Genomic DNA, 15,140 nt, shown 5'->3' with positions numbered 1-15,140 from the left:
TAATGTTTTTAAGGCTCATCCACACTGTAGCTGTATGTATCACAGTACTTCATTCCTTTTACGGCTGAATAATATTCCATTAAATGGATATACCAATTTTATTTGTCCGTTCATTAGGTGATGACATTTGGGTTGCTTCCCCCTTTGGGCTATGAACATTCATGGGAAAGTTTTTGCATGGACATATGTTTTCATTTCTTGTTGGCTCACATGGTAACTGTATGTTTAACATTTTGAGGAAGTGTTTTCCAAAGCAACTGCACCATTTTACATTTCCACCCACAATGTATGAGGGTTCCAAATTTTCCATGCTGTCACCAACGATTGTTATTATCTGTCTTTTTATTCTTATTGTATTATAGCTATCTTAGTACATTTAAAGTGGCATCTCGTTGTGGGTTTGATTTGCATTTCCCTAATGTCTAATGATGTTCATTTACCAGTTGGCTATTTTTTAGTCTTCTTGAAAGAAATGTCTATTAAGAACTTTTGCCCATTTTTTAGTTGGGATATTTGTCTTTATATTATGGAGTTGTAAGAGATTTTTATATGTCGAAATAGGTCTCTATCAGGTAGATGATTTGCAAATATTTTCTCCCATTCTGTGCATTGTACTTTTGCTTTCTTGATGGTATTATTTGCAGCACAAAAGTTTTTAACTTTGATGTAGTCCAAATAACTTCGTTACTTGTTCTTTTGGTATCATATCTAAAAAAAATTGCCAAATTCTACATTTTTTTTCTATGAATTGTATAATTTTAGCTCTTACATTTAGGTCTGTGATCCACTTTGGATTAAATTTTGCATATGGTGTAAGGAAGGGCTCCAACCTCATTCTTTTGCAGGTGGATATCCAGTTGCCTTGGCACCATTTGTTAAAAAGACTATGGTCTTCCCTTCACTAAACTGCCTTGGAACTCTTTTTTGCAAATCAGTTGATCATAAATGTGAGGGTTTATTTCTGGACTCTTGGTTCAATTCCATTGGACTGTATGCCTGTCTACCCTTATGGTAGTAATACAATGTCCTGTCTACTTCAGCAGTGTAACAAGTCTTGAAAACTGGGAATTGTGAGTCATCCAATTCTCTTCTTTTTCAAGATTTTTGGACTTTCCTGGGCCCCTTGAATCGCCACCTGAATTTTAGAATTGGCCCGACAATTTCTGCACACCAGGCAGCTGGTATTTTGATAGGGATGGTGTTGGATCCGTCTGGAGAGGATCACCACCTTTAACTACCTTAAGTCTTCCAATCCATGAACATGGAATGTCTTTCTGCATATGTATATCTTTTCTAATATCTTCAACAGTGTTTTATAGGTTTACAAATGTGTTTTTACAGCAAAATATACACATGTGAGCATGAACCAGGATCTGGACAAATCAAGAACAAGTGACTTTATCCAACTGTTTGTCTGGGGAGGGGACATGGTGTCAGCACCATCTAGTAGGAAGCAACCTGCTCCAGAAGTTTGGAGACCAGCTGGAGAAACCAGCTTGCCACTCTGTGTTTGGGGGAAAAAACTTTTTTTGTTCTATAGGCCATATCTTCTTCCCTTCTTCTTCCCTGTTGAGCTAGAACCCACAACCACTTAGTCTTCTGTGGTTCAAGCTCATTCTCTCACTTTATACTATTTACCAAGACCATTTAAGTCACCTCCATCCTGCTCTGCCAGACTCTGCTCTGGGACCGCCACATGTGGGGGCTGGGGTGAGGAGGATGGGAAAGCTGGTGACTGGAGGGAGACCCCCAGCTTCAGTGGAGCAGTGTCTTAAAAGAAAACCAAACCAAAAAAACCTAAAAGCCTCTTGTCTAGACCACCTCCCCTCTCCTCCAGGACCCTGGAGACAAGCCAAAGGCTCAGCGGGTCTCATAGACAGTGCTGTCCTCTCTGCTCTGCCCCTCCATGGGAGTCCCCACCCTCAGAATTCCCCTTGGTTGTGAGGACACACCTTCTCCAGGGAGGGGCTGTCAAAGCTCTCGATCTGGTTGTTCAGCTCTTTGCTCAGGCGCAGGCTCCAGCTGGACCCCCAAGTCTTCTTGAGGGAGTTTCTCAGAAACTGGGGAGGCAGCAAATGTCAGTGGGAAGGGCCAAAGGCCCCTAGCTCTGTTCTCACTGGGTCTGGGACTGCTGCACAGCCTTGATAGGTGACTCGCCCACTCTGGCTTCCCTTTCCCAAACTCTAAACAATTCGATCCAAAAAGCCCTGATCCAGAGCTAGTGTTCTGTGGGCTTGACAGTCTTAGGAAGAGCTGCATCTTTGGAAAAGGTGCCCCCTTTACTGCTTTCCCCCACACTTGTTTCCAGGGAATGGAAGACCCTGTCACTTATCCCTGCTGACAGATAATAGCTATGGACATGTTTGGTGCTCCCCGAGTCTTCTCTAACAGAAGAACATGACCTTTAGATGCTCCTAAATTGCCTACATGCCAACCCTGCCCAATGCCTTCCCACCTGTTCCCAATCTTTCTTCTCAACCCCAGCCTCAGCAGGTAGGATTACTTCTTTACCTGAATCAGCTTGTCCTCCCAAGTCTTCTGATTCCAAGTAAATTCAGTATGTTCTGCAAAAAGAAACATTGCTCATGCCATTTTCTTCCGCTGCTCCCCTCTGAGGCCTGGCATTCGAGCTGTCCAGGGATGGGCCCGGCTTGTCCTGCATTCCCTCCACACCTTTCCAGCCTGCTCAGTCAATTCCCAGGGCCCTAACAGGCTCATGGGTGCACCCATTCCTGTTCACGTGCATGGAGTAGGAGTTATTCAGGCTGTGCACCCCAGGACCCTTCACCTTCCAGGTATTGGACAAGCAGCGGGATTTCCAGCTCCCACATGTCAGCCATGGAGGGTGCGATGGTCTGGCTCAGGGTCCTCAGGAGATTGAGCACAGCTATCCCGCGGCCCTCTCCCTTGTAAGGGGATGACATCAGCACCTGGGAGGGCACCAACACTCAAGTGGGGACTTGTCCCTGGCTGGCAGCATGGGCCCCTGGCTACCTGTCTCGAAGCCTCATTATTCTCTTTGTAAAGGGAGTAGTTGGACAACATGGGTGGTTTTAAAACAGAGCTCCAAGGATCTCCAGGGACAGAGAGCTGCCCCCACAAAGGACACTACATAGAACAAAGAGGATGAAGGGCAAGGCCCTGGGCTTCCCTGCACCTCCCACCACCCACCCAGGCTCTGGTAGAGCAGGGACTAGAGCCCATGGGTCAAGGTAAGTGTCAGAACATGTTGAACCTCTGGAGGTATCCATAAATGCTCTGGGGCTGCTCAAAGTTATGACAGTAGGTCCGTACCAGGTCCCTGACTATCCCCAAGTGTGCTCCACCTGCCAAATCTCCCCAAGCATGCAGACTGGGACTTGGAAAGCTCTGTCCTGCCAAGCTCCTAGGATCCTGACTCCTTCCTCTTCTGGGAGCTCTGGGGAATTAGTTGCTCCAGGGAGTGGCACAGCAGGGCGTGGCCATGGCCAGGAGGAGCACCATTCAGTGTGGGCCACTCACCAGGAGCCGGGCCAGCAGCTTCTGCGGTGCAGGCAAGTCCACTGAGGAATGGAGGAGGTGCAGTCACGGTTGAGGCTGCCCTGCCCATACCAGGATGGCTCCAAGGGGGCTATACCCTGAAAGGCACTTTCCCACCATGATCCCACCGCCCTATCAGAATGGAGAATGAGTGTGCACAGGGTATTTTCTGTGATGAATATCATTACACTTAATTTATTCAGGGAGGAGGAGAGAGTTGAACTAATGGACTGACAATTTGGTGGTGGACCCATGACCTGCTGTGACAATGTTTTGTCTTTCTCTATCAATCTCAGCCTCTGTTGAGTCAACAGTAACTTGGCACTTCAACCCAAACTCTCCTGTCTCCCTCAGGGCCTTTGGGAGTCAATATGTCCCTGAAAAGCAAGGACCATGCTTTGAAAGGAATGGGCAGAGGAGAAGCCATAGCTGGTGTGAAGTTTCAGGGTGGGCAGGTGGCATGTAAGGACTCAGCCTTGGAAGGCAGCATGAGGAAGACCCCGGGTATGACCTGGCTGGCTGGCTCAGACCAAACTTGGAGAACAGGCTTGGACGTTTGCCATTCCTTGTCGTAGGGGGCTCCCTAAATTGCCCTATCACCTGCTGTGCTCACCCAAAAGAAGCCCCAGGCACATGAGAGTGGCCTCCTTGGAACCAGTGGTGGGGGGAGGGGAACAGCAGTATCACCAAGTGGTGGGCCTGATGTTAATAGTGCTCAACTCAGGTGTACTACGATAGAAGTGAATGGGACGTCTGTGTCCTGGACGGGAGGTCTGTGTCCTGGTGGGAGCTCTGTGTCCTGGTGGAGGTCTGTGTCCTGGTGGGGGTCTGTGTACTGGTGGAGGTCTGTGACCTGGACGGGAGGTCTGTGTCCTGGTGGGGGTCTGTGTCCTGGTGGGGGTCTGTGTCCTAGTGGGAGGTCTGTGTCCTGGTGGGGGTCTGTGTCCTGGTGGGGGTCTGTGTCCTAGTGGGAGGTCTGTGTCCTGGTGGGGGTCTGTGTCCTGGTGGGGGTCTGTGTCCTAGTGGGGGTCTGTGTCCTGGTGGGGGTCTGTGTCCTGGTGGGGGTCTGTGTCCTGGTGGGGGTCTGTGTCCTAGTGGGGGTCTGTGTCCTGGGCGGGAGGTCTGTGTCCTGGTGGGGGTCTGTGTCCTAGTGGGGGTCTGTGTCCTGGTGGGGGTCTGTGTCCTGGATGGGAGGTCTGTGTCCTGGACGGGAGGTCTGTGTCCTGGACGGGGGGTCTGTGTCCTGGTGGGGGTCTGTGTCCTGGACAGGAGGTCTGTGTCCTGGACGGGAGGTCTGTGTCCTGGACGGGAGGTCTGTGTCCTGGACGGGGGGTCTGTGTCCTAGTGGGGATCTGTGTCCTGGTGGGGGTCTGTGTCCTGGACGGGGGGTCTGTGTCCTGGACGGGAGGTCTGTGTCCTAATGGGGGTCTGTGTCCTGGTGGGGGTCTGTGTCCTGGTGGAGGTCTGTGTCCTAGTGAGGGTCTGTGTCCTGGTGGGGGTCTGTGTCCTGGACGGGAGGTCTGTGTCCTGGTGGGGGTCTGTGTCCTGGTGGAGGTCTGTGTCCTGGTGGGGGTCTGTGTACTGGTGGAGGTCTGTGTCCTGGACGGGAGGTCTGTGTCCTAGTGGGGGTCTGTGTCCTGGACGGGAGGTCTGTGTCCTGGTGGGGGTCTGTGTCCTGGACGGGAGGTCTGTGTCCTGGTGGGGGTCTGTGTCCTAGTGGGGATCTGTGTCCTGGTGGGGGTCTGTGTCCTGGACAGGAGGTCTGTGTCCTAGTGGGGGTCTGTGTCCTGGACGGGGGGTCTGTGTCCTGGACGGGGGGTCTGTGTCCTAGTGGGGGTCTGTGTCCTGGTGGGGGTCTGTGTCCTAATGGGGGTCTGTGTCCTGGTGGGGGTCTGTGTCCTGGTGGAGGTCTGTGTCCTGGACGGGAGGTCTGTGTCCTGGTGGGGGTCTGTGTCCTGGTGGAGGTCTGTGTCCTGGTGGGGGTCTGTGTACTGGTGGAGGTCTGTGTCCTGGACGGGAGGTCTGTGTCCTAGTGGGGGTCTGTGTCCTGGACGGGAGGTCTGTGTCCTGGTGGGGGTCTGTGTCCTGGACGGGAGGTCTGTGTCCTGGTGGGGGTCTGTGTCCTGGTGGAGGTCTGTGTCCTGGTGGGGGTCTGTGTACTGGTGGAGGTCTGTGTCCTGGACGGGAGGTCTGTGTCCTAGTGGGGGTCTGTGTCCTGGACGGGAGGTCTGTGTCCTGGTGGGGGTCTGTGTCCTGGACGGGAGGTCTGTGTCCTGGTGGGGGTCTGTGTCCTAGTGGGGATCTGTGTCCTGGTGGGGGTCTGTGTCCTGGACAGGAGGTCTGTGTCCTAGTGGGGGTCTGTGTCCTGGACGGGGGGTCTGTGTCCTGGACGGGGGGTCTGTGTCCTAGTGGGGGTCTGTGTCCTGGTGGGGGTCTGTGTCCTAATGGGGGTCTGTGTCCTGGTGGGGGTCTGTGTCCTGGTGGAGGTCTGTGTCCTGGACGGGAGGTCTGTGTCCTGGTGGGGGTCTGTGTCCTGGTGGAGGTCTGTGTCCTGGACAGGAGGTCTGTGTCCTGGACGGGAGGTCTGTGTCCTAGTGGGGGTCTGTGTCCTGGACGGGAGGTCTGTGTCCTGGTGGGGGTCTGTGTCCTGGACGGGAGGTCTGTGTCCTGGTGGGGGTCTGTGTCCTAGTGGGGATCTGTGTCCTGGTGGGGGTCTGTGTCCTAGTGGGGATCTGTGTCCTGGTGGGGGTCTGTGTCCTGGTGGGGGTCTGTGTCCTGGACGGGAGGTCTGTGTCCTGGTGGGGGTCTGTGTCCTGGTGGAGGTCTGTGTCCTGGTGGGGGTCTGTGTCCTGGTGGAGGTCTGTGTCCTGGTGGGGGTCTGTGTCCTGGACGGGAGGTCTGTGTCCTAGTGGGGGTCTGTGTCCTGGACGGGAGGTCTGTGTCCTGGTGGGGGTCTGTGTCCTGGACGGGAGGTCTGTGTCCTGGTGGGGGTCTGTGTCCTAGTGGGGATCTGTGTCCTGGTGGGGGTCTGTGTCCTGGACGGGAGGTCTGTGTCCTAGTGGGGGTCTGTGTCCTGGACGGGGGGTCTGTGTCCTGGACGGGGGGTCTGTGTCCTAGTGGGGGTCTGTGTCCTGGTGGGGGTCTGTGTCCTAGTGGGGGTCTGTGTCCTGGTGGGGGTCTGTGTCCTGGTGGGGGTCTGTGTCCTGGACGGGAGGTCTGTGTCCTGGTGGGGATCTGTGTCCTGGTGGGGGTCTGTGTCCTAGTGGGGATCTGTGTCCTGGTGGGGATCTGTGTCCTGGTGGGGGTCTGTGTCCTGGACGAGAGGTCTGTGTCCTGGACGGGAGGTCTGTGTCCTGGACGGGGGGTCTGTGTCCTAGTGGGGGTCTGTGTCCTGGTGGGGGTCTGTGTCCTAGTGGGGGTCTGTGTCCTGGTGGGGGTCTGTGTCCTAGTGGGGATCTGTGTCCTGGTGGGGGTCTGTGTCCTGGTGGGGGTCTGTGTCCTGGTGGGGGTCTGTGTCCTGGACGAGAGGTCTGTGTCCTGGACGGGAGGTCTGTGTCCTGGACGGGGGGTCTGTGTCCTAGTGGGGGTCTGTGTCCTGGTGGGGGTCTGTGTCCTAGTGGGGGTCTGTGTCCTGGTGGGGGTCTGTGTCCTGGTGGGGGTCTGTGTCCTGGACGGGAGGTCTGTGTCCTGGTGGGGATCTGTGTCCTGGTGGGGGTCTGTGTCCTAGTGGGGATCTGTGTCCTGGTGGGGATCTGTGTCCTGGTGGGGGTCTGTGTCCTAGTGGGGATCTGTGTCCTGGTGGGGGTCTGTGTCCTGGACGGGAGGTCTGTGTCCTGGACGGGAGGTCTGTGTCCTGGACGGGAGGTCTGTGTCCTGGACGGGGGGTCTGTGTCCTGGACGGGAGGTCTGTGTCCTGGACGGGGCGTCTGTGTCCTGGACGGGAGGTCTGTGTCCTGGACCGGGGGTCTGTGTCCTGGACGGGAGGTCTGTGTCCTGGTGGGAGGTCTGTGTCTTGGATGGGAGGTCCATGGTCTGGGATGGAAGGCCTGAGTTCTCTCTGTGGTCTAGGAGAGAAGACCTGTGGTCTCTCATGGAAGACCTGTGGTCTCAAATAGGAGGTCTGTGGTCTTGGATGTGTATTTTGTGGTCTTGGTGGGAGGTCTGTGGTCACTTTAGCTGGCTCATAAGTCATGTCTAGGCAGAGACTGAATCGAGACCTCCCCAGGGTGGTATGGACTGGGGATCTGGCTGGGGTATAAAGACTTAAGGGCTGAGCTACCAAGAAGAAGTTTGCAGGATGTCAGCACCTCCTCAGGATGTCAACAGCTCCTCAGATACCAAGAGGAAGTTTGCAGGATGTCAACACCTCCTCAGATTGACACCCATGCTCCTTTTTCCTAGCTATTGAGTCTCAAGGATACTTTCTAGAGAAGGGGAGGTGGGGTTGAGGGAACAGAGAACACCCTGAGTGATGGAGCTGTCCACCTGTCTACCCACAAGCTGGTACAGAGGAGCTGCCCACCGTGCCTGCTCTTGGCAGTCAGGCTGGACCCCCCATCATTGCCGTGGAGCTGGCGCTCTGCCAGGTTCGTCAAACTGATGCAGATGGGGGTCAAGGCCTCTGTGTAGTCTGTCTCCATGATGTAGCACAGAAGTCTCACCCAAAACTCCTGGATGGGAATAGGGGGAGGGCCTGGGATTAGCTAGGGTTATCCAATGGTCACCCAAAGAGAGCTGTCAAGGCTCTATCCAGTGACTGCCCCACCTCCACTTCCCCTGAGCTGTCCCTCAACCCAGTAGTAGCCTTAGCCCTCACCTGGCCCACTGTCAACTCCAGTCTCTGTCAGGGGCATCTACATGGCACTAACCCTGATGTGTCATGAGACACCTTCTGCTAGTCCTGTCATGTGTAGCATGCACTCTACCCAATGCCTTTGTCCCTACCACCTCCACATTCATTGGGTCCTCCTGTTTTCAGGGCCCTCCTTTGGATTCCAAGTCCTCTCGAAGCACACCTAGGCTAATGACCAAGCCATGCTTGCCAATGACCTTGGAGCAGTCACTAAAGCCCTTTACCTTCAGTATATGTCATCTCCCTTACTCTATCCACCCCTCCCACCCAGTGGTTCTCCTTGGGTAGCCATTGAACACTGCCAGTTTATCCTGGCCCCTCCTCCCTATCCCCATGCTTAGGAGTTTGGAGTGATGCTCCGGTGCTACCAACTAACAAATGAACTCATTTGACCCATCCCAGCCCCTAGGACTAGAATCCCCCAGCCCCTGGGTCTCCCCCAGGGAGGCACCATGTTGAATTGGAAAGAGTACTTTCATCCTGACTATACCATTTACCCACGATGAGGCCTTCAGAAAACTAATGAGTCCCTCTGAGCCTTAATCTCCTTATCTATAAAATTAGAATAATTATAAGAGAATCTGTCTAATATGGTTGTTGGGATAATCAAATGAGATTCTACATGTTGCATACCTAATGCAGTACCTGTTATATATGTAGGCACTCAATGGACCATAGCTATTATTATTATTATCATTATTTCTGCAATTAAGATAAGCTGTCACTGGTCAGGGATCATCTGGCCTATGGCCTCACTTAATCGTCCTTAATGCTATGCTAGCAAATTTCTCCTATCTTATTGCTATGTCATGTTTCATTGCAATTAAAAGTTGAAACACTTGTTTCCCCTATAGCCAGTAAACTCCCTGGGTCTGAATTATTTCTGAATACTCACAGTGTAGGCCCTCATGGCCTTTACACGGTAGGAGCTCACTGAATGTTTCAGGAATTAAACACCTAAAATCATTTCTTTACTCTGGCCCTCAGATACCTGGACTGAAAGTGCTTAAGGTAATGGACACATTTCAGGCAATAAGTCAACAGGTACTTATTGTGGTCTGCTGAGTGTCAAGCACTGTGCCAGCATCTGGAGGTGCAGAGATGAAAAATAAGTTCCCATCAAGGGGGCTATGGAACTGGGTCCTGAAAAATGAGAACTAGGAAATTGGAAGAGGAAGGTACCCCAGGCATTCCAGGCAGCAGGAATGGGAGAAGCTATAGCCCAGAAGCTTGGCACACACATCCTCTCTGGCATTGTACCATGTGGCACAATGCAGACCTGAGTGATATCCATCAGTTCCTGGTGGGGCAGGGGTGAGGGGCTCACTCACATTGGTCATCCCACTGACAGAGGAGGTGATGATTCTCACGGTGTCCATGGTGACCTTGTGGACCATCTTCTCCTCCAAGTCCCTTTGATAAAAGCTATCCCTGCGATTTGTCTAGAAGACAGAACAAGGGGCTCCTGCCTTTGGGTTGGCAGGGCTGGCCATGGTCTTTCGTTTGGTCTCCTCACTCCCCTAGGGACTTGATACCCAGATGGTGGGTTTCCGAGATGCTCAGAGCTCTGCATGTCTCTGGAGTATATTCTCCAGGTTACTGCCAGTGTGACTGCACACACCTTTCCCGGCAGTTTACAAATGACTGTGCACGTGTGTCAAGAGTGCCCATGCACTTTGGTTCAAGCACAGGTCCACTGAGCAGTATTCCATCCTCAACCCTTTCGGAAACTACTTTCAAAGTCCAGCCACTCTGTGGTATGGGCCACTCACCAGTTTGTAGGTGGAGAGAGTCAGCTGCACAGACACGTACTTGAGGCCCCAGCCTTTGATCCTGTCCTGGTGGCCAGAAAGAGCCAACTGGCCGATGATGCGTAGAATGGCCATTCTCACCTGTGGGACAGAGCAGTGGTCTTGCTGGTGGCCAGGAGATCCAGCATCCCATACCCATCCAGCTAGGAACAGGGGGTGCTCTGGGCTGGCAGGGTCCTTAGGAACCCCCTGTCTACTGCCGATCCTATCCCTCCCAACTCATCCAGAAGCCCCTCTCTGCAGCATCCCACTCAGGAGCCCCATTCGAGCTCTTCAGTGGCATGGAGCTCCCTCCCTTCTGCAGTTGGCAGCTCTGGTAGGGTCAAACTTCTCTCTTAGCCTGGGCTCCCGGGGCTTGCTGTATGAGACCTACTTGGTGGGGGCGATGCAGAGCTCTCTTATTCCCTTTCTCTACAGCTCTCCAAGTATTGAAGACTGCACTGCCTGAATCTGCAACCCAAATTCCCTCCACCTTTTCCTCAAACGCTGTGCAGACCTCCCAGGCTGGGCCTCTTCCTTCCCCAGACAAGCTTTGGCTCCCCAGCAGCCCTCGGCGCCCCCTACCCAGACCCAAATCTGTGCTTCCCATGGGTACAGCCGCAGAGCAGCTGAGACTGTGGCTCTGGGCCTTTCATTTGAGGAGGGGTGCGTACCCCTCAGTGGTTTATCCACTCATGGAACCCCTAGCAGCTGAGCGGCTCTGCCTGGAGCTGGATTTGCTCAGCCTTTCAGGGTCCAAAGTGGTGCCCAAGGCAGCGTGTTTGAAAACTCGAGGTCGCGGGTGGGAATGAGCATCTCAAGAGTGGGAGTGAGCATCTCAAGAGTGGGACTCGCACGTTTTCAGTGGCCCCTACTAGGCGCTTGATGGGAAGCTGGGTTTTCTCTCAAAGGTGTCAGCTCGGGAGGCCCACAGCCCCCGGCCCCCAGAGGGGCCTGCCTGTCCTGACTGACCGAGGGTGCCCCGAGCCCCATCCTTCCCCGTCCCTGCCCTCTTACCTTAGACCGGGTGTCAGACAGTACATTCTTGACCACCCTGATGGCCAGGTAGATGGTCCGCGGGCTCATCTTGGGCTCTGAGAGAGGAAAGCGGCCTGCCTCAGGCCCGGCTCTGAGGAGAACGCCCGGGCGAGGCCCGAGGCCCTGCCGCCCACAGGCGGGTCTCACAGGCGACAGCCTGTCTCCCTCGCCTCCTGTCTCCTCCCTGCTCTCTGGCCCAGCTGGGCCACGTCCTCTAGCCAGGCCTCGGCTGTGTGTGTGTGTCTCAAGCAGCCATTTTGTCCTTGAGCACGGGGTCTCTGCCCAGGATGTCTTTTGTCCCCCAGCATCTGAGGACACAGTTCTGGGCACACACGGTGGGTCTTTCGAGACTGCAAAGTGCAGCAGTGAAGAGCAGGCACTCGGGTGCCAGGCTGCCTGGGCTCGCATCCTGGCCCCACCACACCCCAACAGTGTGACCCTGGGTGGAGTGCCCAGCCTCTTTCTGCCTCGGTTTCCCCCACAGTAAGTTGTGGACAATAATACTCCCTCTCCCATGAAGCTCTCATGAGCACTAAAGTAGCTACCGCGATGCCTGGCACACAACAAGCACTGTCCAAGCATTGGCTAGCCATAGAACTGATGGCAGCAGCTGCAGCGAAAGGAGGAAGAGGAAGGAAGGTGGGGTAAAGCGCGAGAAGGTGCTGCAGAGCTCCCAGACAGGAGGAATTAGAGTTGGGTGCTCAAGTTCTCGCCATGCTCCGGGCTTGGTGTTGCTAGCAGTGGACGCTGGGGTAGGAATCAGGGAAAATGAGGCTAAGGAAGCAGGGGCCAGGTCATCAGGCATTAAGGGAAAATGTTACAATTTAGAGTTTTTGTCACAAAAAGGGGAATTTTTTTCTGATTGTAAAAAATAGTATCATGTACATTGCAAAATTAAAAAAAAAGATAAACACTATTAACAGTTTAGATGTAGCCTTCTAAAACTGTTTATGCATTAAAAAATATAGATTTTGAGGGTGCATGGGCGGCTCAGTGGTAGAATACTCACCTTTCATGCAGGAGACCTGGGTTCGATGCCCGGACCATGCACCTCCCCCAAAATATATATATATACAGATTTCTTTCACATAACTGAAGCCATGCTGTATTTTCTGTTCCATACCATTTGTTATACTTAATGTAAAGAAGGCTGCTTTTGGGTGGGCCACGGTGGCTCAGCAGGTAAGAATGCTTGCCTGCCATGCCTGAGGACCCGAGTTCGATTCCCGGTGCCTGCCCATGTTGAAAAAAAGAAGGCAGCTTTTTTCAGGAAAATGTCTAAATTGACTACCCCCTTCTTAATGGTTGTGGAATATTCCATTATGTGGATATAATAGCATTTCTTCTGCAAATTCCCTACAGAAAAACATTTAGATTGTTTCTAAGTTTTGTTCTTAAACACCTTTGGGCAATTATCCAACTATTCCTGCAAACAATTGACCAAAAGCTGGATTGTTGAGCCCAAGTTTTGTCCCAATTCAACAGAGTGCCCAGAAAGTTTTCTCAATTCACACCCCATCAATGATGTGTAAGAGGCAGGGTTCAATGCCAGAGGAAGGTCCTTCATATACAGTTGCTTGGTCTGTGCACTGCACAAGGGTACCCTGCTGAGGGGGAGCGTGGGCGCTGCCCCATGCTTCCTGTCTTTGCCCCCAGGGCTTCACGTTACCCATGTTGCAATTTTCTAGACATCTTGCCAGTCAGCCACAAAAAACGCAAGTCTTCGCATTGCTGTGTTTTTCCAGAAAAGGTGTGCCAAGCTTCTACTTCTGTAAAGTTTTTCATTTTTTCTGTGATTTTTCCCATTACTTTTGGCAACATATGCCAGTGCATATTAGTTCACATTGCTTCAGAATGTTCACTGGAGTGGGCAGGCTGAGGCCAGAGGCATGTAAATCTCTATTTTAATCAACAATGATAGATTATTTTCTAAAGAGGATCGCCACCATGTCCCTTGTCCATTTTTGTGCATCCTTGCCCATAGCAGGCATTCCTGATCATCTGCCAACTTGGAGAGTGAAATACCATGTCTCCATGGGTGCCAGGTGTAACGCTGACCACCTGTGGCATTGGGACAACCTCACCCGCACCCCCACCCAACCATTTACTTCTACCATTTCCTACTCGGTAGCTTTTCCTAGTCACCTTGTATGAAAACCGTCCCTATATTAAGGATATCATCCCTTATCTGTTCACACAAAGGTGCCCTATGAGTTCATGCCTTGGCTAGGGGCGGCGCTTTCTTTCTAAGGTTAAGTTGGCAGATGCAGCATTTGGGCTTGTATTTGGGATTTAGAATTGGGATATGCACTGTTAATTCTTGGGACAGTGGGATTTGAGGCTTCTGCCTACGTGTTATACATAGTTAAGCCTTTTAACCAGCCTTTGATTTAGCTTGGGGGGTCGGCACCAGGATTCAAGTTCAGAGCTGTGAAGGCAGACTCAGATGGAAGCTGGGACTTGAGGCTTAAGGAGAGGGTTGGGTTGGGGTGGGCAGGAGTGGTGAGGCTAAGGGTAGAAACCGTGAAGCAACCAAGACTCTTTGGTTCCCTTGGCCCACCCAGCAGTGTCTGCGCAGGAGGAAACGCTCTGTCCTGCAGCCCTGCCCCCGCCTCCTCTGCCATCACTCACCATCTGCACCCACCACGGACCTGACGAGGCTCAGGGTGCCCACGCGGATGGCCTCCTTGCTCGTTACCATATGGCTGAGGAAGAACTTCATCAGCTCCTGAGGGTAGGAGCGGGCTGCAGGGAGGAAGGGCCACTTCAGTCACCGAGCCCCGACCGGGCCCAAGTGGGCAGCCGGGGGCCCTGAGCCCATAGTGGGCCGGGTCCCCCAGAGGCACAGGGCAGCCCGTCTCCCGGTGCCTCACCCAGGGCTATGAAGCAGTGTACCATCTCCCTCAGGTTCTGGCCGCTGTGCTGCTGCTGGGCCGGGGCCCTGGCACACACCTGCGGTTGGGGGGGACAGGGTGAGACCCTAGCTGGATGCTGCATGCGGACCCGCCCGAGACGGCCGGCCTCACCTGGACATGCAGCTCTGAGAAAATGGTGTGCAGCTGCATTTGGGGGATGGGGGTGCTGGTGGCAACTGCCGCTTCCAGGATCTGCCTCAACACCTGCAAAGGATGGGCAAGTGCAGGTGGGTGCCAATGCTGGCCCCCTGCCACTCAGCAGGGTCTGTCGAGCCGATTACGGACTCTGCCTTTTAGCAAGACCCGGCTGGTCCCTGGGCACAGGGAAACCACCACGCGTGGACTTAAAGACCTTTTCCAGTTGTCCCTCCCACTCACGGGGACAGGTCCCAGGCTTGAGCCAGAGCCACTGACAGAGCGTTCCCTAAGCGAACACATTCGTCCCTGCTCCTTGCTCTCAGGCCATGGGCCAGACCTCGTTTGAAAGATGAGTGACCCCTTCCCGGGGTTTTGAGGGTTAGTGGCCACAACCTCCCAGGAAAGGGCCACGTCCATTTCCCCCCAAACCCACGGAGGGCCCGGGCCTTGGGCTGCCACCCCCAGGCCACAGGATTGCTGACGCCCGCAACCCCGCCCCGAGGACCCTGCCCCTGGGCACGGGAGGCCCTCACGCCCTGCACATCCACCTGCGTGATGAAGAGGGCCTCCAGGCTGCCCCGGTACTCCGCCAGCAGCAGGGGGATGTAGTCGTACACCTGCTCCCGCATGTCATTGCTGGGCAGGAGCAGGCTCAGCATGGGTCTCAGGGACTTGATGACCCCGAGCTTGACCTGCCACAGGGAGTGGGGCCTGTGGATTCGACCTCCCAGGACCCCCAGCCCCAGCCCCCAGCAAGACCTCAGCCCAGCCCGTGGAGCTGGAGGCCACCTCACCTGGTCCAAGGAGTCTTGGAAGGAGAGAGCTGAGGCCCGGCTCTGAGCCCCGCGCCACCCCTCATCCCACCCCCCTTGAGTCCCAGCCCTGTCC

General features: G+C 54.0%; 1 protein-coding gene across 7 annotated transcripts in view; it reads right to left on the bottom strand.

Annotated features, from left to right (window-relative positions):
• Positions 1 to 15,140, bottom strand: part of MROH2A (maestro heat like repeat family member 2A) — a 78,790-nt gene that overhangs the window by 29,672 nt on the left and 33,978 nt on the right. For all 7 annotated transcript variants that reach the window (XR_013173134.1, XR_013173131.1, XR_013173133.1 and 4 more), the window contains 12 exons: positions 14,801 to 14,944; positions 14,226 to 14,318; positions 14,073 to 14,151; positions 13,831 to 13,944; positions 11,179 to 11,255; positions 10,144 to 10,263; positions 9,703 to 9,813; positions 8,042 to 8,189; positions 3,502 to 3,542; positions 2,789 to 2,930; positions 2,512 to 2,564; positions 1,953 to 2,060 (listed from right to left, as the gene is read on the bottom strand). Coding sequence is in view for 3 of the 7 variants with exons in the window: in XM_077155494.1 (XP_077011609.1) it covers positions 1,953 to 2,060; positions 2,512 to 2,564; positions 2,789 to 2,930; positions 3,502 to 3,542; positions 8,042 to 8,189; positions 9,703 to 9,813; positions 10,144 to 10,263; positions 11,179 to 11,255; positions 13,831 to 13,944; positions 14,073 to 14,151; positions 14,226 to 14,318; positions 14,801 to 14,944 (1,230 nt within the window). In the remaining 4 variants the exon portion in view is untranslated. The remainder of the gene's footprint in view (positions 1 to 1,952; positions 2,061 to 2,511; positions 2,565 to 2,788; positions 2,931 to 3,501; positions 3,543 to 8,041; positions 8,190 to 9,702; positions 9,814 to 10,143; positions 10,264 to 11,178; positions 11,256 to 13,830; positions 13,945 to 14,072; positions 14,152 to 14,225; positions 14,319 to 14,800; positions 14,945 to 15,140) is intronic.

Source organism: Tamandua tetradactyla, chromosome 3 (genome assembly GCF_023851605.1).
Source record: "Tamandua tetradactyla isolate mTamTet1 chromosome 3, mTamTet1.pri, whole genome shotgun sequence".
Taxonomy (NCBI): Eukaryota; Metazoa; Chordata; class Mammalia; order Pilosa; family Myrmecophagidae; genus Tamandua; species Tamandua tetradactyla.
Note: the sequence above shows the minus strand (reverse complement) of the source record. Positions and strands in the feature narration are given on the sequence as shown.